Raw genomic sequence first — 24819 nt, 5'->3', positions numbered from 1 at the left:
AAGGTGAGATCGGGGATCCCGGCATCGGAATTTGTGATCCGTTTCGGTTGAAGGTATCATCCTGCGGCATCGTGGCGGAACTGACCCACAGCACAGCACCGAGTACAGACAGCTTGAACGGTGTTGAGAACGCAAATGCAAGTCAAGTCAAGCCAAAATATGAACGTTGCATATCAGGGCTGAGACAAGATGTAAGGTACTGTACTACATTTCTTCAGTGAATATTGACAAGTCCGTATGCTGGCCGCAGACGTGTAAGCATTGCTGCATTGAGAATCGATTTTTTTCAAGCGTTGGATGCTATGTCGTAGTGTACATAGCCGACGTTATCGCCGCTACAGATCGTAGTATGTACACAACGGCCGTCAAGGTTGCAGAGACGCATCGTGGGGTGCCTCATCTTGAATTATTACACCTCTGCTTGGATTTGAAATATTAGCGCAGTAAATTTGCCGATCAGTAGGGGTGGCAAGGCCCGGCCGACTAGGGTATTACAATGTCACTCTTCTAATAGTTTCTATAGGAAAATACCTAAATTCTGGAAATTGGACTTTTGGGAGCCGGGGGAAGTATTTCCTCATCACCACTTTTTCCACCATAACAACGGTTACCGTCCCTCGAGGCATCGCCATTCCTAACCTTCTAAATCCAACTCCCTCAATACCAAAAAAGACGGAATTACAGCATTTAATAAGGGATAAACGGCTTCAAATCCGGGCACTTCGCAACTACACTAATTTAAGCTATGCCAATATTACTAAAAAGATGGGGTTTACTATGCGGCAAGTCCAACTTGCTTGTATTGGCCCTGTCACTCCCCAAAAGCGAAAAAAGCAAAGTCTTTTAAAAATTCCCAAAAAAAATAAATTTAAGGAATGGATAAAAGAGGAGCATTCTCGGAAATTTATCTCCTAGTATAATTTACCTCTCTACCTTCCTCCCTACCTTATTACCGGCCCCGAAGTTCTAAGGAAAATACTTTACTCTCTTAACTTTTATTAAAAATTAAAAACTAAAAGAATAAAAAGAAATATTGCTAATAAAAGAGAAAGAGTTCAATAGTACTAAAAAATAAAAAAGCTTCGCCCTCGTCCGGAAGATTAGGAGGATATCCTTAGTTCTAATGAGATTTGGGCAATTAATAATTTAATATAAAAATAATAAATAACTTTAGACGAAGATAACGATCCAAATAACTTTACTCTTACTAAAAAAAAGCTTTATAGTTGGATATTTTAGAGATCCTTTATTAGAAGAAGAAAAGGGCCTTATTTCTTTTAGGAAAAGGAATTTAGAGGAATCACTACTCAAAAGTATATCTTTTTTATCCTTCCAATAGTAGCAGCCTTTTACTAAGAAAATAGCCTTATCTTTCAATACGATAATATTCCTTCTTATCGGGTAAAAGAGACTTAGAGAATATTAGAACTAATAGGAATCCCTAAACTTAGTTAGAGACGATTTCTAATTTATTTTCCGGATTTGGTACTAATCAAAAACGTTTAGCATTGGATAAAATTACTTATAAAGTATAAATACAATATTCAAACTCTTAACCCATTACAACTTAGAGCGGCTATTTAAGAAGCTTGGGATATGGTCCTAGAGGATTTCCTTCTAAAGTTGGCCCATTCAATGCCGGAAAGAATAGAAAAGATTATTGAGGCAAATGGAGATAGTATTGATTATTAGATAAAAAGATAGATAAGAAGATAGGGTACAATAAAAGGAAGGTTTTTCTATATAAAAGCCCTGGTTTATTGTAGCCTTAGCGGCTTGGCTGGCGGCTTAGCTAGTGGCTTGGCTATACCATTTTAACCTTTCAAATCCAAGCAGAGGTGTAAACAGGGGGGGCCGAAAAGAGGAAGGTGAAAATGGAAATGACACTAGAGCCGCACCGATATTTGGAATGGAAGATGGCCAATGGGAGCAGGGTGTGCCAGATGGCGATGGTGACTGGTGACGGGAGCATGTGAAGGAGCTGATTGTCGAGGCTGATGTGATTCGTGATTCGAGAAACCGTGATGGAAGCCACAGCGAACATTGTCTCCCGCGTGGGCGTGGGGGCTGGCTTGTCCGACCTGGTGGTCCCCGGAGGGTTACGGTGATGATACGTACCATACTAGCCAGTTCGGGATAGCTCATCGTCGATGGCGCCCAGCCAGATTGTCCCATGTCCCATTGATGCTAAACTCCGAACGGTTTGTGTCGACAATAGCCAAAATCCGAGTGAGCACCTGTGTATCGGGATGTCCTGGGGCTGGGACTGTGGCGCTCCATGACAATGACATGGCTTTTCCTAGCGGCTGGGCGAGGAGGCGCAAGCCATGTCTCGGGTTACTAACGTTGTCGGGAGCGAGGCCCAAGATTATCGTCGATATGACTAACGACTGAAATAGCTACAGTCAGCAGACACGGTATGGCCGTTGACTGTCGTAGCTGAGCCGTGATGTTTGGCTTGGTGTTGGACTGTCATGTCGAGGCAGAGGCTGGAGCTATCCATGACAGCGAGTCGATAGAGTCATCAAACAGCGGGCATCTCGAAGGAATCGGCGAGATCGAATATCGAACTGGAGAGGTGGAGGAAGATGTGGTATTTGTCAATGTTTCTCGCAACATGAATGGTCTCAAAGCAAATAAGCTTTTTGATCCCCCAGATGTGATGACAGGAATGATGGGGCGAGTTTAGATCGGGCATTGTCGCTGTAAGATGTGCCTTTACAGTGTCTGCCGGGGCAGTAAGCACGGGTGGATCCATGCGAACCGAACCGTCAAGTTGCTGACCCCAGACACACCCGACAGACTGCGCACAGGTCGTTGCCGGTCTGTCAATTGCTTATCGTTATCAACGACAGTCCAACGCTGCCTGCCTGGCGGCCCGTCAGCCTGCTGTCTGGCCCCACTACGGATTGCCTGTCGCACTCAGCTCCCGTCAGTTCTGGAATTCCAAATTTCCAATCGATGATGCCTGTGACCTTTGCAAAAAACAACAACAACAACAAAACACAAATGCTTACACTTCAGTCAACATCACGTTCAACGATCCTTCGGACGGGCCAGCGGGAATCGCCAATTCGTCGAATCGCCATCAGCCATGGAACCTACTCTACAGAGAAAATGTGTCGGTGACTTCTCTGTTCAGTTGTTCTTGTCATCGACCCCTCCAAGGTGGTGACTGCAGTGGACAAGTTTCCCAGATTGCGCGGTGCGGGGTCTTTGAGCATCCAACATCACCACCACAACATGAGCCATCACCACCATTCTGGCAGGCACATTATACACTCTTCACATGCCCCGCGATTGCTGGACGTACCAGGGGCACCAATGGCTGAAGCATCAGGTCCAGTACCATTTCGCCATGTCAAACAAAACCCAGTCACGACATGAACTCACAAGCGTGGTGTCGTCTGATGGATGCCCGGGATTGGTCCAAATCCATGTTGCAAGCCAACTGGATCTCGGTCATTCATGCAGACAAGTTTCTCGATCGAAATCTGCACTGCAACCAACCACGCTTCAACCTTCTTTTACCGTCTTGATAGCAGCAGCACAGAATTCCAATTCCTTATTCTTGTTGTACCTGACATTCCACATTTGGTGTGACAGGCATACCCGACCTGCCCTGTCTGTACCTGTACCACGCATGTCTGTGTCCGTGTTATCCCCATCCAGACATGTCCCCCATCCCACCAAAGTCACATCTAGACGGGTGGTATCCAACGGCATCCCATCTCCAAGTGGTACAATGTGATAGTAAACCAGGCCTTGTGGATCATGTATCCTCCGGATTCACCCATGTACAACACTTCTGTCACGGCTTCCTTTGTTCAAGTCCCCATCTCGCACACTGAAAGCCATTGTATCTTTGCTACGTCTTTCTGGCGGCTTTGTCTGCTTTGCTTCCCGCTCAGGAATTCGGTTGTGGCGCTAGAATGCCGACCATGGAACCTTCTCTCGGTACCTCTTCGTTGTCTGTCAGTCTTTGTCTGGTACCTGAACACATGTTGGTGATACCAGCAAAAGACCCTGACATCGTGAATGAGCCAGTAGCTCTCCATGATATTCCTTCCCTTTGGCCGGCCAGCGGGCTCTCTCTTGTATCGATCGTGATGGATGTGAAAGCGAGAATGGCAAGGCAAGGTCAGCAAGGTTGACCTTGATCCACACAAATTTCAACCTCGCGGAATATGCAACCCTTTCACCCTTGCCCTCCAGAGATTCCCCATAGCACAAAGGCCATGCCTCGGTGGTAGTGGCCAGGATGTACGATACTGGTATTCCCTTTTCAGCCTCCTTTCAGTCCTTCCCCGGTACCTACACCCAAAGTCACCTTTTCCATCCCCAGTTGGGTCCCACACTCTTTGTTCCGCTTGGTCACCAACCGGGTGTCATCAAACGAGCCATTCCATATGCGGGCCATCGAACACGCCCCCATCCCACGTTGGTCCCCCATGTCAACGTCCACGCACACAAAGATCGATAACCGATTTCAACATGTCTCTTGCTTGCATCTGAAAGATGCATCACATGTCGAGGTACATCCCACACCACAACGTACCTTGTCTACTCGGAAAAGTGACACACTCACAACTTCTTGGCATCATCGAGCTGATTCTTACGCAGTACACCTGAGACTGATGGACCCCATCATGACTGGGATCCAACACAAGCGCCCCGCCCTATCCAACATCAGTGATTCCATTGCGGGTTTCTTCCTTGGTACACTCTTCGAGTCTCCGGGTAGACGGGCATGTCATGGTCCTCCACTATTGCGGCTGGCCAGAGTAAGCATGGGCTGACTTGGTCTACCTGCCTTACACTCCTTTCTTCCATGTCTCCGAAGCATCAGTATCGTGGTATCTCATGGTAGATATCACCAAAGGTTACAATGGTGACCATCAAGGTATAAAGTATTGCACTTCTCTTCCCGTCCATACTCTATTTCCATCCGATATCAGCATCAGCATCTTGCGTTTGAGGATCAACAGCTTCCTCTTCTGAACCACCTCACTTTCAGAGTTTCACACCAGAAGCAACACTTCAACACACTCACTTCGCAATGGCTTCCCCTTACAACCAGGAGCTCAAGCCCGCTGAGCCCACACCTGCCCATCCGGCCCAGTCCGGGGTCTTCGTCGAAGAGGTAGACGACTGCGAGTCCGAGGATGAAAGCGATGACTCCATTCGCCAGTCCAACCCCGATCTCGAATCGGGCGGCACCACAGTTGCCAACACTCCTTACGCAGCCGGCTCCCATGCCTCCAGCTCCACCGGCCTCTCTGACTCCAAGAAACACAACGAAAAGTCCGCTGTCCGGGTCCGCCAGCTCGTCCCTGATATCGACCCTCTTGTGTACCACGGTCTAGACGCCTCCCCCTTGCCGCCCAAGAAAGGCAACCGCCTCTATCGGTACCTCCGATGGAACTTTGGGTCTGTCTACCGCCGCATCTTCTGCCTGGCCTTCTTGGGTAACGCCGCCGCGGTCTTGTGGTTCATCATCCGCTCGGGTATTGAGAACCGCCCGATTCTGAACTATCAACAAGCTGCCACTGCCGTCACTGCCAACCTCTTGATGGCCCTCGTCGTCCGCAACGAGCACGTCGTCAACGCCATGTTCTGGGTCTTTGGTACCTGGGCCAAGGTGCTTCCTCTCTGGGCCCGTACCCTTTCCGCCAAGATTTACTCTTATGGCGGTCTTCACTCGGGCGGTGCCGTGGCTGCCACCTTCTGGTATGTCATCTACCTCGTTCTGCTCACCATCGACTTCCGCTCCCACCAGGAAGGTCCCCTCGATGCCATCCGCGGATACATCTACCTCTTCAGCTACTCCATCATCGCCATGCTCGTGGTCATGCTCATCTTTGCGCACCCCCGTGTCCGTGTGCTGATGCACAACTCCTTTGAGAACACGCACCGCTTCATGGGATGGACTGTCATCGGCCTCTTCTGGGCTCAAATCATGTTGGAGACCGCCGACTCCTCCAACAGATCCTCTCCTCACCACTCCTTTGGTCATTTCTTGGTCCGCAACGCCGCCTGGTGGATGCTCCTCTTTACCACCCTCCTCATCGCCTACCCCTGGTCGCGCATGCGTCTCCGCAACGTCGAAGCCGAAGTCCTCTCGCCCCACTGCGTCAAGCTCAACTTCGAATACCGCGATGTCTACTTTGGCCAAGCCGTCCGCCTCACCGACGCCCCCCTCAAGGAAACCCACGCCTTTGGCGTCATCCCCCACCCGCTCGCTCCCACCGCCGCCGAACTTGCCGACGAGAAGAGCGCTATCGATGGCCAACCTCTCCAGCGTCTCTCCCACGGCGGCGACAAGGGCTTCTCTGTCATCGTCTCGCACGCCGGCGACTGGACTCGCAAGATCATTGACCGCCCGCCCAAGCAAATCTACACTCGCGGCACTCCTCAATTTGGTGTCATGCGCTGCGCTGGTCTCTTCTCCCCTGTCATCGTCATTGGTACCGGATCCGGCATCGCCCCGTGCTTGTCTCTTTTCACGCAACGTCCCGATCATCCGGTGCGCATCATTTGGTCGACGCCCAACCCGCTGCAGACGTTCGGGCGCTCGCTGCTGGATCTGATCTACAAGACGGACCCTGCGGCCGTGGTGATTGATACTCGCAAGACGGGCAGGCCCGATTTGGTCAAGGTGGCGTATCGCATGTGGGAGCAGAGTAGGAACGGTATCTTTCCTGAGGAGCTGGTGAGGCCCGAGGCGAGAAAGCCGTGTGAGGCGGTGGTGATTATTTCGAACCAGAAGGTTACGGAGAAGGTGGTGTACGGGTTGGAGAGTCGGGGGGTGCCTGCTTATGGCGCTTTGTTTGACTCTTGATTGATTCGATTCGAATCTGAACCCGGTCTGTGAGATATATTCGGTGGAAATCGATGGGATGGGATGGGATTGTTGGAGGTATCAGTTACCTACCTTGAATGGTGCTTGGATGTTTAGATGGGGATTTGGTGTTTGGTGCGGTTTTTTTTTTTTTGTTGCTTCTTGCAGAAAGCCTGCTTTTCTTGCACATATATATTTTTTGGCTTTGTCTTTCTCTGCATGGGTTCGTTTGCGGTTTTTTCGTTTAAATATGAAGATACGCTCATTACTTTGATGATGAAGGGATACGAATGGAATTGGACAACCAAGGGCAAAAAGAGGGGGTTGAGATACGATGGGTTATACATAGCAGTGAGAGTGTAGACAGATGGAGCGGAGTACATATGACAGACAGGTTTACTAGATCGAGTAGATTACAAAATGAGACTGATACAAATACCTCACTCAGTCCCTCCTTTGTTTCCTTTGGTGATGGATTGTTATTCAAGATTGTTGTGAATGCCCAAATTGGTGGGCGGCCAGAACTGGTTACCTAAAGCTTGCAGTCCTGCTTTTCAAGTTCGACTGTCCACAAAACGAGCGCACATTCGTGGGGGTATCACACTAGGTTTCCGTCCAGGGTCCCGTTTGTATTCTTATCTCCCGAAGTCTACAGTCTACTACGAGCTCGAGGTCCGAGTGACTGAGTGAGGCACAGATCCGGACAGCGACGGAAATTTGGTTTTGTGTCGAATCTGATACGGAACACAAGGGAAGGCAAGAGAAGGTACTTAAGATGATGGCCCGACAACCTGTCAAACAAGCTGAAGAATCCGACAGTGACAGTGACACTCGGAAACCGCACCGGATGGACATTATATGGACAGAGGTGGAGTTTTCTGCCCGGGAGGTGCCCCTGAGAAGGAAGCAAGGAAGAAGGGAGACATTGGCACTTTTAGGAAGTTGTGACACAGCAATTGGATTCGAGTGGAAGAAATGTTGTTCGGTTTTGAACTACAATGAACTATGTAAGGGAAACAGGTAAGTAGGTTATTAGGTAGCGAAACAGAAAAGCCGGATGGGTCCGGCCCGTCTTTGAGGACTGGAGTGGAATGGTCTGACACGCTGTGACATGCTGACAGGCAGTATATTAGTGTAAATGGAAGGAGATTTCTTGAAGAATACCTCTATGGAGGATGGTTGACCCAGCCAGGGTGTTCAACAACAAGGAAGGGCCAGGAAGGCAGGAAGGCAGGAAGGAGTGGAGGAGGACGGAATGACCCACTTGTATAATACCTAATAGAAGAGCTTAACTTGCCGCACCGTCCCCAATATCCTCGCGCACCCTATTTTGACTTCACGCACCCCTTTTTCCCCACATGTCAGCCAATGACAGTTGACATGTAAAGTCCCGCGTTTTATATAATAAAACCCACTTTTTAAATATTATATAACATCCAACGAAATATTAATAAAATTCAACAATTTTAATATACAATATTTTCCTACACAGTCAAAGCTATATTTTATCGCTATACAACACAACAACCATATACCCATACCCCAACTACTACTATACCCGCTAAATTAATTATATTTAATTAAATACCTAATAATAAAATACCCGTATCGTATTATAATTAATATTAATTACTAACTACTTTATAATATTATAATTATTTTAATCCTTATTTATAATTAACTTCCATACTACTATAGATAATAACGAAAGTATTAACCAATTAGAGCCTCCCCGAACTAATAAACTAATATAATTGATTAACGAAAATAATAAACTCTTTTATATTAATCCTATAAAGGAATAAACGTTCGTTAAAACAGTCTACGATTTTTATTACTACTATCGTATAAAATTAATAAAATAACAATCTCGTATTTACAATAATAAATTCATTTCTAACTAACTATAATATAAATATACTAAATACTACAATTACTCTATCCCTAAAGAAATTACCCGCCTTTATTATAATTCCAAGAAAATTATATATAATTATTTATTCAAATTTAAATTTAAGTATATATCTAGCGATAGCGAAAATCTCTATATTATTACTCCTATAAATCTTGAATATTGCAATTACCTTCCAACTACTTCTATAACTACTTTTATTAAAGTCCGTCTCGTTATTATAAATAATTAAATAAAATATATCTACAATTTTCTCGCTTAATAAAAACTCTCAATCCGTACTATTAAATAACTTACCAAATATAAATATTTAAAATTTCTATTTATTATTAAAGACTACTCCAATATACACTTCCATACCCGCAAAAAGCAATAAACTAACTATACTAATATCCAAAATTTCGTATAATTACTAAAGAAAGAAGTAGAACTTAATAATAATAACCGGTCAATTATCTACACTAATACCGACTTCGATAATAATAATAATACTATATTTTATTCAATATTTTAAGTATTTAAAAAACAAGAATCTTTATAGCAACAATATCCTTACATATTAATAATTAACGCTACCTATAAAACCAATAAATTCTATAAACCGCTAATCATAAACATTATTATTACATCTATATATACTACCGCTCCTATCTTTTAATATTTTATTAATAACGAAAAGGAGGAGGAGGGATTTAAATAGTACTTCAAATAACTACAGGGAGCAATAAAGGAACTAGAGATCCTATTACTTAAAATCTTTATTACAAATAGAAATACACAATTTATTATTACTCTATAATTTATATTCCCTAATCGACAGCGATAGTATTATATATAACATTTTAATAATAACGTTATTACTACTATTAAAAAGTATTAACAAAGGGATAAAGTAAAAAAGGGTAGTTATCGAAGGTGCAATTTACAACGTAATAGAAAAAAAGAGAGAGGGAGAGGTACCCGCTAAAATAGGCGTAACTTATAATCTCTCGCCTAATTAACCCCCCAATCAACCCCCCAATCTCCCTTATAATCTCCCTCCCCCCAGCCCCCCCAATCTACCTAACCCTAGTAAAATAATAATTCTAATAACAATTCTAATAATAATTCTAATCTCGAAAAACTTTAATAAAAATACTAGAAAATATATACCGCTGCCAAAACTAAAGTTTAAATAGGATTTATACCTACCTAAATAGTATGAATAAAAACTACCTTCTTTATTTACTAATAATATATAATATTCAACAGTAATTCAATTATTTTTATTAATACTAAACAGCTTATAAACACTAACTTTAAAAAGACTTAACTAAAATTATTAAAGTATATCAATAACGAATTTATACCTAATAAATTGGAATAAGTAAATTACTATACTAAAATTAACCTTAATTTCAATAATATGACTACCTCCCCTAACGAATCTACTAATACTAATATTAAAGTAGAAGGACTATTAGCCCGCGCAAATCTTAATAAAAGATTCTATACTACTAAAACTATTACCTAGAAGCACTATAATTTATATAAAGAAGGTATCACCTCGTCTAATACCCAAGTACATCGCAAATATCTACAGAAGGGTTAACTAGGCGACTACAAATTTTAAATATTTAATTAAAATCTAAATATACTAATAGAGTAATATATAAAAGCATCTAGTGTGAAGGCACGTAACGAGCGAGGCAGGGCTACAGCAGTATTGACGTTCAATATAGAATTTACAATTAAAGAGTAAAATAAAAGGTAAGAGTTGTGCGCGCGGCTAGCGGTGGAAAATATACTTCCAAAGCCAGGTCCACGGCCCCGCTCTTCCTTATTTAATCTACAACCAATTAAATCAATTACATCCATACAACTAGTACAGTAGAGCAAGGCAGGGCATAACCTGTCCGGGCAGTGCTATAACATTACCCCCCCCCTTAAAGAAGATTCTACCCTTAGAATCTTGGACGTATAAAAAAAAAAAATTTTTTTTAACTTAAATATAGTTCGAACCGGTAGTCTTTTACGAACGCTTTTTAAATAGAGGAGGGATACCCTCGGAATAGCCTATAATATAGTTTTAGGGCCCTTAATCCTACTACTATACTATTAGACCAATTTTACAATTTGCTTTATTACTAAATAACGCGAATTATTCTATTTATTAAAATACTTATAATTTTCCTTTACTTTTGTAATAATTAGTTAAATCTCTTTAGCGGCCGTCCTTTTATACTATTATTAACAGGTATATCATTATTTTTATAATTATCCAAAATAAAATCTTTTAATTAAGCACCCTTCTAAATATATAATTATTTAAATAATTTAAATTTATCCAGATTAATATTATAGAAGGCCTTAAATAAATTAGGAAATTACTTAAAATCGCCAGTTAGATACTAAGTTAGGTTTAAGTCCCATTCTTTCTATTCAATTTAATATTTTAACTTCCTATAATTTAAGCGTAAAATAATAATTTTATATACCTCCTACTCTTCTTTATCCCCAATTACTTCGCCTAACGGATTTTTATTTATTTAGCCGGGTAAAGAGTTATCCGAATACCTTCTTAAATAATTAATATAGTAAATACGAATATTATACTAATTTGGAAGTACTTTTAATTCGAATAAATATCTTTTTATTACTTTAATATAATATAAAATATATATTAATAGGAAATTTAATTTAATATTCGGACAGTCTATTAATTAAAATTTTTTAATAATAAAAATTCTATTTCCTATTCCGAAATTTAAGTCCCAACGGTACTTATTAATCTAAATTATTTTTTTCTCTTATATTTTTATTATCGAAGTTTTAGTAAATTCTTAGAAACCGTATAAAATTTGTATAGCCTTTTAAATTTCTTCCCTAAAATAGTATTCTTTAATTAGAATAGGATCCGTCCGTCGATCCTAATAGAAGGGTAAAGGTATTAGGAAGCCTATAATTATTTTGTAGGGGGATATGCCGATATTTTTATAGGGTAGGGAGGTTTAGATAATATTAAAAGCTAGTAATATAATTAATTAATTATCTTAATTATAATTAATAAATAGTCGTAATTATTAATTAATATACTAATTTATAATCTCGGCCTAATTAGCTATTTAGGAATAGCCTAATAAAAATAATTTTTAACGGACCCTTAGTATTTTAGATACTTTATCAGTAAAATTAAAAACGAACTACGGACTACAATTGCTAATTACCTCCTTAGGGTAACTATATACTCTCTAAGGTCTTTAATAATAAAAATAGGTAACCTACTTCGTAGTAATAATATTCTTATAAGGAATATACTAGGAGGCTTTTAATAAGCAGTCTATTATTATTATTATATTATTAAAACCCTACTTATCTTTAAATATACTCTTAAAATTAATAGTAATACTATTCTATATTTGGTTAAGGATCCTTAAAGGGTAGAGTTTATTAGACGTTTTATTGCAAGGAACTTTAAATACTTTATAAATTTAATAATTATTAACGAAACGGTTAATATCGTCAAATATACTAGGCTACTAATATTATTATATAACCAACTAGCAGGTTTTATTCCTACTAAAATACCTAATAATAAGATGCGAATATACTTCGTAAATTAATATTCGACGGAAGTCGCTTTTTAGTACTATTAATTTATTTTTTTTAAATAATAAACTATTAGGTTACAGGGAGAATTTAGGATTGGTATAATAGGCCTTTATTTAATAAATTAATAAAAACTCACTCTCCTAATTAATTTTTAAGAAAATATTAATTGAATCTATCCCTAATAATAGTAGGGGGCCTTTATTATCGTTTAGTAAATATAAAGTAGTTATTATCCCTTATAATTAATAGGGAGTATATTCTCCTTTATTGCTAATAAAAGAGTATATATTTTTATTTCCTTTTTTAAATAATTATAAAATATATTAATCCTCCTTTTTATTTTTTATAGTTTAAAAGTCTTTAAACTTTCGGAATAGGGCGTTTATTACAATATTTTCCTTACTAGGCCGGTAAATAAATTTAAATATATATTAGAATATTATTTTAACCTATTTAATTTACTATAAATTAAGTAAATACTTTATTAAAAAATACTTTAATGCTTAATAATCTATAATAACTATAAATAAATAGACCCTAATTAGTTTAGTTCTTTAAATTTCTATTGCTTTTATAATAATTAAAAGTTCTTTATTGTAGATTGTATAATTTATTTTAGTGGGAAGTATAATTTCGGAATAGAAGGCTATAGGGTACTATTCTTTATCTTTAAATTAAAATTGAGATAGTATACTAATGTATATACTATCCGAAGAATCTATTTCTATACAAATAAACTTCTTATAATAGAAGTATATAAGTATAAGGGTTTTTAATAATTAGTCCTTTAATTCGTTAAACGATACTTAATATTCTTTTATTTATTTCTAGGGTTCGTTTTTTCAAATTAATTTAGTTAAAGGGCGGACCACCCTACCGAATTCTTTAATGAACTTATAATAGAAATTATAAAAGCCAATAAATAATTATACCCCTCGGACATTTATTAACTCCTTCTAATTTTTAATAATAATAATTTTATTCGGATCTACCGATATTCCTTTTATAAAGACTATAAATCCTAGGAATTTAATAGAAGTAATATAAAATTTATATTTCTTAATATCCGCCTATAAATTAATATTATATAATCTTTCTAGAACCTTCTTAATATAAATTTAGTATTCTTCCTTAATCTCCGAAAAAATAAGAATATTATTAATATAAGCGCTATAAAAATCGTCAAGATAGCCTATTAATACTTTATTAATAAAGCATTGAAAAGTAATAGGGCTATTAATAAATCCGAATAGTAATACTTTATATTTATAAGTATTATAGTACGTTCGGAAAGTTATAAAGTCTTTGTCGTCTAGATATATATAGATTTAGTAGAAGGTTTAACGAATATTAATCTTAGTAAAGATCTTTACTTTAATTAATTGGGTAATAGTTTCCTCGATTAAGGGGAGTAGGTATTAATCCTTTTTCGAAATAGTATTAAGCTTCCGGTAGTTTATATAAAAATGTAAACCGCCGTTTAGTTTAAGGGTAAAAAGGATTAGTACGGCCTATAGGGCTATTAATAGGGTAACCTGGGTGCTTCTATATACTACGATACAATGGGTACAATACGTAGTATTAAAAGTAAAGAAAGAAGATGATGGAGGAAGAAAGGCGTGGCCGAAGGCCGCCCCGCGCGGGAATCCCTTTATAGGAATTCTCTTATCTTATCGTTAGCCTACAGTGCAGGTCCAATCGACCGGGCGGCCAAGGCACGTGCCAAAGCACGTGCTAGGGCTCGCTAGTACCTCTATCGGGGGTGGGTATGGTGAGAGCCATGCCTAGTCTACTCTAGTTAATTGATCTAATCATACATGCGATGCTTCCCGCATTAGCTATATTAAGCTCTATAAATCCCTTATTAAAGTTTTTTATAATGTAATTTCGGTATACTTCGAATTCTTCTAACGATATTTTATAAAGAGGACTATAACTAAGGTCCTCGGGGTGTGCGCCTTCGTTAAAAGGGATATAGTAATTAATATTTAGATGGAGGTTTAATAAAGTATTGGATTTAATTTTACTAAATACTTCGAGAAAATTATAGTATTAAATAGGTACCTCCTTTATAATTTTAAAACAAAGTTCAATTTTATCTATTTCTAAATTATTTAATTAGTAATTATTAATAAAATAATTGATTTTATATAAATTAATTACCCTAATATAAATCTCTTTAATTAATTTATAAAAAGAATCGGCCGAAATAAAAGCGAAATTAGCTAGGCGTTCTTTAATCTATCCCTAATTATACTTTAAGTAGTAACGACCTTAGGTATTATATAGAAGGAAGGGGTCTTTAATTAGCTCGGGTCTTTTTTTTCAAATTAGCACGTAGGGAAATTTTAATTCTGGTAGAAATTCCTTTTCCTAATTAAATAATTATCAATCTATACAATTAAAATATTATTTAATAGTATTTAAAGAGAGGGTACGGGGTAGTCGCTGTTGGATAATCTCTAATAGCCGTTAGAAATAATTGGAATAAAATTCGAATAGAGAATTAAGTAGGCGTTCGAATTCCGCTATCCGGCGTTAAATAACCTTAGTATTATTCTTACTATCGCGACGCTGTTTATCTTCTATTTCTAATTTAATTTTATAAATTTTAATATTTTTTTAAAAATCGGGATACTTTTCCAATTTAGTATACTTTTAATTAATAATAATATTTTAAAATTAATTGTTCTTCTAATCCGGGGGGAAGAAGAGGCGGGATCTTATTGGGTCGATAGAAATATCGTTATTAACTAGCTATATATTACTAATAATTATATTATATTTAAAGTTAAATAGAATTAGGATCTATTAATTAAGGACTTTATAATTTTATATTTCAATATATCCTTTTAAAATTACTTTTACAACATCTAGCTAGGCTTTCTTATAAAGCGTAATATATCCGGGATTAAAATCGTTATATATAAGTAATTTTAATAATTTTCGTAATTTGCGAGCGAAAGGAAAATTTACAATAATAGAAATATTAGTTCTAATATCGATAAAAGTATTAGAGGTACTAATAGCGATTCTATTGAAAGTTATATTATAATTAATGAGGAAGGATAATCGTCTTCCTAAATAATTTTAAAGATTAAAATTAGGATATTATAAATTATTAGTATTTATTAATATTCTTCCCTAAGGGGAGGTTTAGTTTAGGGTAGTTAATTTCCTTTTATTTTGTCAATTTCGACGTCGGAAATATCGGAATCCTTATTAAAAGTAAGGGTATTAAAGAGGGTTTTAATGTTGGCGGATTCTTTATTCTAAATAGTATTAATAATAAAATTCAAATAAATATCTAATTATTTAACTATTTTTTCTTTATAAAAATATTTATTATTTATATAACCTTTCTTATAATAAGAAAAATATCGGCCCTCCCGGTTTAATTCGTATATTTCTTTAGGCGTAGGATGTTCGAAGGCCCTAGTTTAGGGGCTAGTAACCTTAGGGGTATTAGGAATTTTAGTAGTAAAAGAGGAGTTGCCTGGGCGACGGTACTTGCCCTCGCGGAGGCGACTTTTTTAGGAATCTATATAATTACCCTTATTAAATAAGTTTAATAATAGAATATAATTATTAAACTATTTAGTAGGGTTTAAGTAGGTAAATTTAATCATTTAATAAAATTCCTTTATAATTTTGTAGTGAAGGTTACTCTTCTACTAGTTATAAGGACGGCGGCACTAATTAATTAGATGTTAGAAGGTATTTTTGAAAGTTTGAAAATACTTACTATATTTTATTTCTAAATTATTAAATTTGGCGAAGGCTTTTTCGTAAGCGTTATAATTATAATATTCGTTCTATAAATATTATAAGAGGGCGTCCGAAGTAGTAAATTAATTAGAATAGTCCGACTTTAAATAAGGTAGCAATATTTAGGCAGTTCGGCCGGCTAAGTAATTAGTAATATATTTAAATTTTTGACGGTCGTTTTCGAAATAGTTGGCGTTAACTTTAAATTTAATTTTAATCTAATAGAACCATATATTAAAAATAACCTTATTTTCTTTTTTATTATTGAAATGGAGCAAAAACCACACCAATACGAAAAGCACCCTACTACACCTAAATGTAGTGAGGAGCAGATCCGGAGTTGAATATAGCTTTCGTCCTTAGGAACTGAGATAGAGTAGCAAAGTTACAACTCATCAACCACCACCAAAGACCAACGAGAAGGATAAGATTCTCCTCATTAGTCTTAGGTTGGCTAAATAGGTCTAGGAGTTAATTCTTTCACAAAAGGGTTACTGAGCTTACTATCACGAGGGCGTTCGACGGTAATTCTGTAGTGTAGGAGCGGGATTCTTTGGTCTATTATTGAGGATAGGTGTTGTCTGGTTTGGTTTGGAGTCCCTGCCTTCCTCTCTCTTTTCGGTCGGGATCTCCTCCTTATATCCCCTTTCTACTCATTATATTCCTAGGGTCCCGTCCGACCAGTGTAACAGATCTGCTCCTCAATGAGTAATGAGCCAAGGCCCAGATACTTCCACCTATTATTTGAAAGCAAGAGCCCACAGCAAGGAAAAGAAGAACACACAAGGAAAATGAAAAAAGAACAAACGAACCACCCTATATTATTATTATAAAATTTATTTATACTTTCCTTTTTAGCCGAACGTTTATTATTAGTAGAATAGTTAGTAATATTAATAATATTAATAACGGAAGTATTAGAATACAAACGTTCTCTATTATTATTATTAGTAGGGGGTCTATTACTATGTGGATTATTAGTATTAGAATTTTTATTAAAACTATTAGGATTTCCGCTGTTTAATATAGAGATTTTATTAATAATATTAAATATAATTTTTAGGGAGGCTAATAAATATTTATTCTCTTTTTTAAAGCGTTAATTCTCTATTAAAGTTTATTAGAATTCTATATTAAAAGTATAGAAAGTAATATCCTTAAAGGAAGGGTTAGGATTTCTATTAATTACCTTCTAAAATAAATTAGATGTAATAGAATTAAAACGGTTTACCCAACTCTCTATAATATAAAAATCTTTATTGGTATAATTTTATATATTAATTAAATTATTAATCTATTCGATAGTAGTTATAAGAGAGCCCGTACGGATACGTATTTCAAAAAATATAATTTTAAGGGACTCTTGGATTAAAGAGGCGAATTGGTTATAAATTATAAGATTATTAAATAATTTAATTTTAGGGTCCGCTTTACTTTCGGAAATTATAGGAGTAAAGGGTATAAAGGTATTGTTATTATAATATATATAATTAAATAGTCTAAGTAGGCGCTCCTTTAGGTTATATATAGGAATTTTTTTATTAAAGAAATAGTAGGCGCGATAAGCGATAGGTTGAACGTACTTAATATAATATTTATATATTTCCTTAGGCGAGAGGTTAGAGAAGTCGAATTCTTTATTATCCTTATTATTATCGATAATATAAGAGGCGGCTTTATAATAGTTAAGGCCGACGAAATTGTTAGGGTCGAAGGACTTACATTTAACTTCGGAAGGAGGAAGTTTACTATCTTTAAGTATATACTTTCTTAAAACGTTAGGGTCGAAATAAATATAGCGCGATTAAACTAATTTAGTATTATTGCGAACTATTGTAATAGTTGCTCTAGTTTTTCGGTTAATTAGTAATTTAATTGTTAATTAGTTCAAACTCCTCTTTAGAGAATCCTTTTTTTATAAAAAGGATTAGGGGGCTTATAGTATACTATGTATTATAATTATTTATTTACTTTAATTATTAATTCTAATTATCGGTCGCTACGTTATTAAATTATAACTTTTATTTAATTTCCTTATTAAGTAGGATATTTAAATCCGTCTCCGGTAGAGAGATAAGTTATAAATAGTATAAAGGTACGTAACGAGCGAGGTAGGGTTATAGTAGTATTAATATTTAATATAGAATTTATAATTAAAGAGTAAAATAAAAGGTAAGAGTTGTATACGCGGCTGGCGGTGGAAGATATGCTTCTAAAGCTAGGTCCGCGGCCCCGCTCTTCCTTATCTAATCTACAACCAATCAAATCAATTGCATCTATGTAGTTAGTGCGGTAGAGTAAGGTAGGGTATGACCTGTCCGGGTAGTGCTATAACATTTAGTATAATACAATTAAATTATAACCCCTACCCTTAAAAGCTCCCCTCCTACCGCAATAATTTTAAAAACTAATATAATTTACTATATACTTACGAATTATTAAAGCAATATAATTATAATAATCCTTAAAAAATACTAATTAACAAAATTAATTACTATCCTTTCTAGTATTTTAAAAAGGTATTAAATATTTAAAACTAGTATTTCCGTATTATTTTAGTAATTAAAATAATTTTTAAAGGGAGGCTAAAAAAATGATATAGTCCCTTTAATAATAAAACCATTGTCCCTACCCTTATCGCCAATATTAATAAAAGAGCCTAAAATCCCTATAGGGCAATTCGAATTAAAAGAAATAGCCGTATTCCCCGTAGTACAAAATATAATTACTCTCGAATTAAAATCTCTAATCCCAATTTAGAAATTTTCAATACTATTAATACTATTAAGTAAAAATATATTATTATTAATAATAATAGCCAACCGCCAAAACAGCCGCCAAAACGTAAGAGGAGTAAATTAAAAAAATCAAGTAAAGGTAAAACGAAAATTCCAACCTCCTCCAACCACCCGGCACGTACCTCCCGCAAGTATACTACTCCAACGCCGGACTCTCTACCAAACTCCCTATTAAACGCTATTAACAATAATAATATTAAGAAAGAATACTTTACTACTCTAAATTACACAATAATAGATTAGAGGAAGCGGACAATAATTAAGAGGAGGGAAAAGGAGGCAACAAACGAAGAAATTAGATAAACTTATTTATTAAAAGACTACCTAAAAAACCCGGATCTATATAGAATATAGCCTGATAATTAAAGTAATCTACTAATTATAAATAATTAAGAGCCTTATAGAGCCTTAATATTATTATAAAAATCGAAATATTATTACTTTAATACTATAAAATATCACTAAATAACTTAGCGTACCCTCACGACTTAGCGCACCCTCTTAACTTGACGCACCCTTCTTTAACTTAATGTACTATAATATTCAAAAACATTGAAAATACCGAAATTTCTATAGGAAAACGGCTTGTAATTATAACAGCTGACATGTGGTGCGTAAAGTTAAAAAAGGTGCGCGAGGACATTGGGGACGGTGCGGCAAGTCAAGCTCTAATGGAAAGTGTTATCCATCCATCTTTTGTGGCCTGAATGAACACTTTATTGAGGCGCTCATCCATCATGTTGCCTTTAATTGGTTCGATATCACAAGCGGTATCGTAAGTTTGAGGTACCTAGCAGAGAGGCATTGAGAGTAATGAGAGTCGTTGAGAGCGAAATGGGAAACATTGGGAGCAATGAGAGTCATTGACAGCCAATGGGAGGCAAGCAGAGTCGTGGAACTATTTGAAGCAATGGCATGAAGGCATTCGCAGACAGGGGTCGGCCTGGCGGGAGCGGGGCCCGACGTCTGGATTGGGGGATGGAGTGAGGTGATGGCCGGGGAGTGATGGCCGGGGAAAAGTGGGTCGCGCCGGGGATGTGGATTCGTGGGCGACGCTTCTCTTTTTGTTTCCCCGGGGATTTTGCTCCGTCGACGAGTAGTATACGATGCAAGCGGTGTCCCGATGTTCGACTAGATTCTCGCATTTTCATACGTGACTTCAGTTGTGGTAAAGCAGACGATTCGTTCGAGCTGAGTCTCGATGCTCGTTGGCGATTCGATAACGTTCGATAAGGTCGGGTCGATGATGCGCTGATGCGTCGGAATGGTTACATCAATGGCACATGCTGTTCCCGAGCTCGTGGAAAGGCTCAAACACGCCGGAGACAGTTGCCAAGACTTTGTTGCATTCAGATGGTTGCTGCTGCTGTTGCTCCTGCTGCTGCTGCAATTTAGCAGACGGGACTTCGAGACCAAAGATTAAAATCGACAACCGCAATTATACTATCAGAAAGAGTCAAATGGGGCCTTGATGGATCGAAGTAAGCCAATGTTGAAAGGAAGAAATTCCAAAGGTTATGGTCAGCTCAATTCTCGGGTTACTACCTACTGAAAGCGACTGTCGAGAGGTTATGAAGCATCAGTGGCATATCTCGTGACACTGGTAAACACCAAGGCCGGTAATCGATATGGTTCGACTGGCATGTGCTTTCCAGGATGGTCGGGAAAAAAGTTCCGTTGAAACACTTTCAACTTTTCAGAGCGCCAAATGTATCATGGTCGATGAAGTCATCTTGAACACCCACGCAGCTCGTATCACGAGAAACGGCCATCGCACGGCCGTTCCAGATCCTTCCTTCCCTGCCCACCACCCGCACAACCCCGCCAACACCACCACAGACAGAAATTGGACGAGACGAAAGTCGCAGCATGAGCATGGCGGAGAAGCTGTAACAGGTCGGAGTCCAGCCCGCATTGCATAGTCCCTCGGGCCATTATGACGAACAACCCAGTCCGTCGAAATGATGTCGCAATGACCACCACCACAGATACCTACCCGCATCCCAGCACCTCTCCAGACAGCAGACGACAAGTATAAAGCCTACCTCACTCCTCCCGTCCTGTCTTCTTCCCTTCCTCCTCATCAACAAGCCTCATCGCACCATGCGAAGAATTCCAACCGCCATCCCGTTGAGAATCACCAAACCAACAACCACTTCTACCACTCGATCTCACCATCTTCTTCCTCGCTCAATCACCCGCCACCAACCACAGCTCCAACAAACCCGACCAATCTCATCCACAATGTCTCTCTTCTACCCGCGCTCCGCCCTCTCCCACCCTTCCTCCTCCCTCGGCAACCAGCCCACCTTTTCCTCTCTCTTCCGCATGCTCGACGACTTTGAGAAGTACGCCCAACAAGTCAGCAGCGGCTCCCTGATCCCGACCAACCTCGGTTCTTCCCTACTTCCTTCTCTGCCCTCAACAGGCGCCACCGGCGGCGTCCTCGAGACCTTCAACCCCAAGTTCGACGTGACCGAGGACGACTCCGGCTACACCCTCCAAGGCGAGCTGCCGGGCGTGGACCCCAAGAACGTTGACATTGAGTTCATCGATCCGCAGACCCTCGTCATCTCGGGCCGCGTCGAGCGCACCCATACCGAGGGAGACCCCAACTTGCGTCTGGGCGGCCCGGCGGAGAGTAAGAAGATTGAAGGTGGTGGCAAGGAGCAGAAGGAGACGAAGGAGACTAAAGAGCAAAAGGAGCAAAAGGAACAGCAGCAGAAGGAGCAGAAGGAAGGGGAGGGAAAGCCTAGCGCCCCGAGGTACTGGTTGAGCGAGCGCAGCTATGGAGAGTTCAGGAGGGTGTTCAACTTCCCGACTCCGGTGGATCAGGATAATGTGAATGCCAAGTTTGAGAATGGGATTTTGAACATCAAGGTGCCCAAGTCGGAGAAGAAGGGGAGTCGCAAGATTTCCATTCAGGCCGGCCAGAGCTCTTGAATAGCCGACCAAGCCCGTTCGGGAAAGACAAATGATTATGAGGATTTTTGGTGACGGAGGGGTGAACGAACTTTTTCAACAAAGGATGGACTTGATGGAGGAATGGGGAGTAGGAAGTTTGTCCACTTCGGCTGTTTGACTTGGAGGACAGGTATGGCACAATAGCTGATGTTTGGTGGTGTTGGAGGACTCGGAAAATGATTGGGTTGTTCATTAGTACTGCCTGTACATACTAACATATAAAAACCCAAAAAAACATTACACTAACTCTTGTCTTTGTGTCCGAGTGTGCATCTTTATGATCCTTATTGTGCAAATGTTGTCGGGGCAGGCCTAAAATGTCAACAACCCCTGAACGGCATGATGGTCGCCTTACAAGACAACCTCATCTCCAGCTGGGAAACGTCGCGCGCCCGCCAATTGTTCGCAGGCTATGAACGGTGATGTTTGTTTGGTTCCGTGATGAATTAATTGTTGTTGTTGTTGTTGATATTGAATGACTGCCTGGGCATTCGTCATTTGTGGGGCTTGAACGTTGTATAAGTGCCTCAAGTAAAGTACTAGAATAACAGTGTAGTAAGCATAAAAAGTGCACATGCGTCCGCAGTTAGTGCGCTGTAACGTTCTAATTCCAGCATTTTGGCAGAATTGCACTGTCTCAATAGCAACTGCTGTGGTAGGCAGCAGCCTATGCTCGTTCTTTATGCACGTCGTACCGCGCATGACAATGACGTATTGACTTCTGACGTAACGAACTCCTCCGACTTCATCAACCACCAAACAACAAAGATCACCACCTCTTCATCTGCCTACCCTATAACCACCGACGACATTCCATATTGACTACACTACCGAACCTAGAACATAACCCTATAATCAGTACCTAATCAGCGACACTATCACAATGTCAAACCGCGAAGAACCACCACCCTCGTACGAGCAAGCCATGGCAAGTTCAGGCCAGCGCGATACTCGTCCAGGCACAAGCGGCGGCACCTCATCACGACCGGGCACGAGCAGCGGCAGCCAACAAACCCACCCCCACACCGACAACCTCCTCCACGTCCCCGGCGACGACCACCACGGGCACGGACACGACGGCATCCCGACCCCAACCCGCCTTAGCATGGAAGACGAGCTCCGCCCTCTCCCTCCAGGCTGGGTACGCACCTACGACCCCGAAACCAACCACCAGTTCTTCGTCGACACCCAAGCCGACCCCATCCGCTCCATCTGGCACCACCCCTACGACGACGAGCCTTTTCTCAACTCTTTGACCCCAGCCGAGCGCGACCGTATCGAGCAGCTGAAACATCAGAACCCTACAGACAGCCATTCCCGTCCTACCTCATCAAGACCCTCCAGAGCCCACAGCCCACAACCCCCCCGCTCTCCGAGACGAGCAGAGCATGAAGAAGAAGAACAGAAATCCCTAGGCCGTAAACTCAAAGACGCACTCACAGGCACCACCCACTCCGAGCGTGTAGAAGCCCGCGCCGCCCGCGACAGAGCCGAGCGCGAAGCTCTCAGACAACATCTCCTCGTGCGTCGGGCAATGGCGAAAGCGATGGAGACCTCGCGCCCGCAGCTTCTGGGGAAGGACGACAATGGCGTGGACTTGTACCTTGAGCCACCGGGGCAGATGTTTCCTGGCGTGGTGGCTGTTAAGCCCTTGACGCCGTGGTTGTCGGAGGTGTTTTATGAGGGGGATAGAAGGAATGGGGGGAATGTGAGACACCCGGGACCACCGGGGAGGTATTTGAGGCCTGAAGGGAGCATGTATGGGTTTGGATCTGGATATGGTGCTCGTGGGTATCCGGGGTATGGTGCTAGACCGGTGGGAGGGGGCACGTACGTGAGGCCGCAGGGACCGTATGCGAGGCCGATGAGGCCGGTTGGGTATGGAGGGGGATTGGGGTTGCCGTTGATGGCGCCGATGTTGGGGGGTGTCATGTTGGGAAGTTTTATGTTTTAGGGAGTGGAGGGAGGGAGTTTGGTGGGGGAGAAGGCGGACTTGGAGGAGGCGGTCTGTCCATGTTGGTGTCCAGGCTGGGCGTGAGACTATCATGATGAGATTATGGAATTTGGATTTGTGAAAGGTTTTGAGTATTGATACCAGAGCACGTTGTAAGTTCCTTTCACTCCTTACTCACTTGCTGCAGTTGTGGAAGATGTTGTGGTTTATGTCCATGAAGGAGAAATGTTATTCCACTATTGTTTTTACCGCACCTGTACATTTCAACATGTTAAGGCTACATCTAAGTTCTTGCTCCACCTGATCCTCCAACCGACTGGTTATCTTGACCATTGGTACTCTACACTTTCTTATGGCGCCCAAACCCTTTTTATCTCCATCACAGACCGCCATGTGTACTTCCAGTGCCGGAACTCAGCCTTAGAAATCGCCCGACTTGGGTGTTGGGAGGAGCAAAGCAGGACGCCGACGAGATAGGGCATACGCAGCCTCGGTCATCATTGGCAAGTGCGGTTAGGAAACTACGGTCTGGCCTGTTTAACAGTCAACGTCTTGCCAGAAAGTCGAGCATCGCACGTGGTAGTGTTATGCCAATCTTCACAAGCAAATCCCATTGCCCGCTATGCCGCTATTTTCCAGAGGGACTGCACTGTTACATCACTAACACATCGGCCCATGTTTAGACAGTGTCGGAGATAAGGTCCTATTTTATCCATCTTTCGATAGTACTCTCGAGCGACGTATTGCACTTTGCACTTTGCACTCCACGCTCCCACCATCTCGCGTACGGGAGTTTCCAATGTTTCGACAGAGAAGTTCTAGACGAGGATGGGCGCATATGATTACTGGTTGGTCGGCCCATGTACGAGCGGCAGATACCTACCCTTCATCTGCGGGCGGACAGCATGGCATGAGCACACTCGCAGGCTGAATCGCAAGTCCGACAGCCATTCTGGGTTCTGTTATATTCATTGGCCATATATGAGCTCTC

The 24819-nt window shown here is 40.1% G+C and overlaps 5 protein-coding genes across 5 annotated transcripts; 4 read left to right on the top strand and 1 right to left on the bottom strand.

The window, feature by feature from the left end:
- Positions 1-2449: 2449 nt before the first annotated feature.
- B0T23DRAFT_435871 (uncharacterized protein) lies at positions 2450-3789 on the top strand (the record flags this gene model as incomplete). The annotated part of the gene is made up of 3 exons (XM_062840549.1): positions 2450-2624; positions 2725-2738; positions 2814-3789. 3 exons carry the CDS (start codon positions 2450-2452, stop codon positions 3330-3332), a joined length of 708 nt encoding a protein of 235 aa, XP_062698014.1. The 3' UTR covers positions 3333-3789.
- Positions 3790-4881: 1092 nt separating this feature from the next.
- B0T23DRAFT_41129 (uncharacterized protein) lies at positions 4882-6898 on the top strand. Its single transcript, XM_062839437.1, has one exon. The coding sequence runs from the start codon at positions 5060-5062 to the stop codon at positions 6839-6841; it is 1782 nt and encodes a 593-aa protein (XP_062698013.1). The 5' UTR covers positions 4882-5059; the 3' UTR covers positions 6842-6898.
- A 10808-nt stretch (positions 6899-17706) lies between these two features.
- Positions 17707-17913, bottom strand: B0T23DRAFT_284660 (uncharacterized protein; the record flags this gene model as incomplete). Its single annotated transcript, XM_062834246.1, has 1 exon — positions 17707-17913. A coding segment is annotated over one exon (207 nt), but the record flags the coding sequence as incomplete, so codon positions are not given.
- Positions 17914-21154: 3241 nt separating this feature from the next.
- On the top strand, positions 21155-21853 carry B0T23DRAFT_309243 (HSP20-like chaperone; the record flags this gene model as incomplete). Its single annotated transcript, XM_062834508.1, has 1 exon — positions 21155-21853. The coding sequence occupies one exon, from the start codon at positions 21155-21157 to the stop codon at positions 21851-21853; it is 699 nt and encodes a 232-aa protein (XP_062698011.1).
- Positions 21854-22617: 764 nt separating this feature from the next.
- On the top strand, positions 22618-23977 carry B0T23DRAFT_41102 (uncharacterized protein). Its single transcript, XM_062839422.1, has one exon. The coding sequence runs from the start codon at positions 22758-22760 to the stop codon at positions 23826-23828; it is 1071 nt and encodes a 356-aa protein (XP_062698010.1). The 5' UTR covers positions 22618-22757; the 3' UTR covers positions 23829-23977.
- The last annotated feature ends 842 nt before the right edge of the window (positions 23978-24819 follow it).

This window comes from Neurospora hispaniola (genome assembly GCF_033458365.1).
Source record: "Neurospora hispaniola strain FGSC 10403 chromosome Unknown B0T23scaffold_1, whole genome shotgun sequence".
Classification (NCBI taxonomy): Eukaryota; Fungi; Ascomycota; class Sordariomycetes; order Sordariales; family Sordariaceae; genus Neurospora; species Neurospora hispaniola.
Note: the sequence above shows the minus strand (reverse complement) of the source record. Positions and strands in the feature narration are given on the sequence as shown.

Coding starts and splice junctions, on each gene's coding strand:
- B0T23DRAFT_41102 (XM_062839422.1), top strand. CDS start 22,758: ATGTCAAACCGCGAAGAACCACCACCCTCGTACGAGCAAGCCATGGCA.
- B0T23DRAFT_41129 (XM_062839437.1), top strand. CDS start 5,060: ATGGCTTCCCCTTACAACCAGGAGCTCAAGCCCGCTGAGCCCACACCT.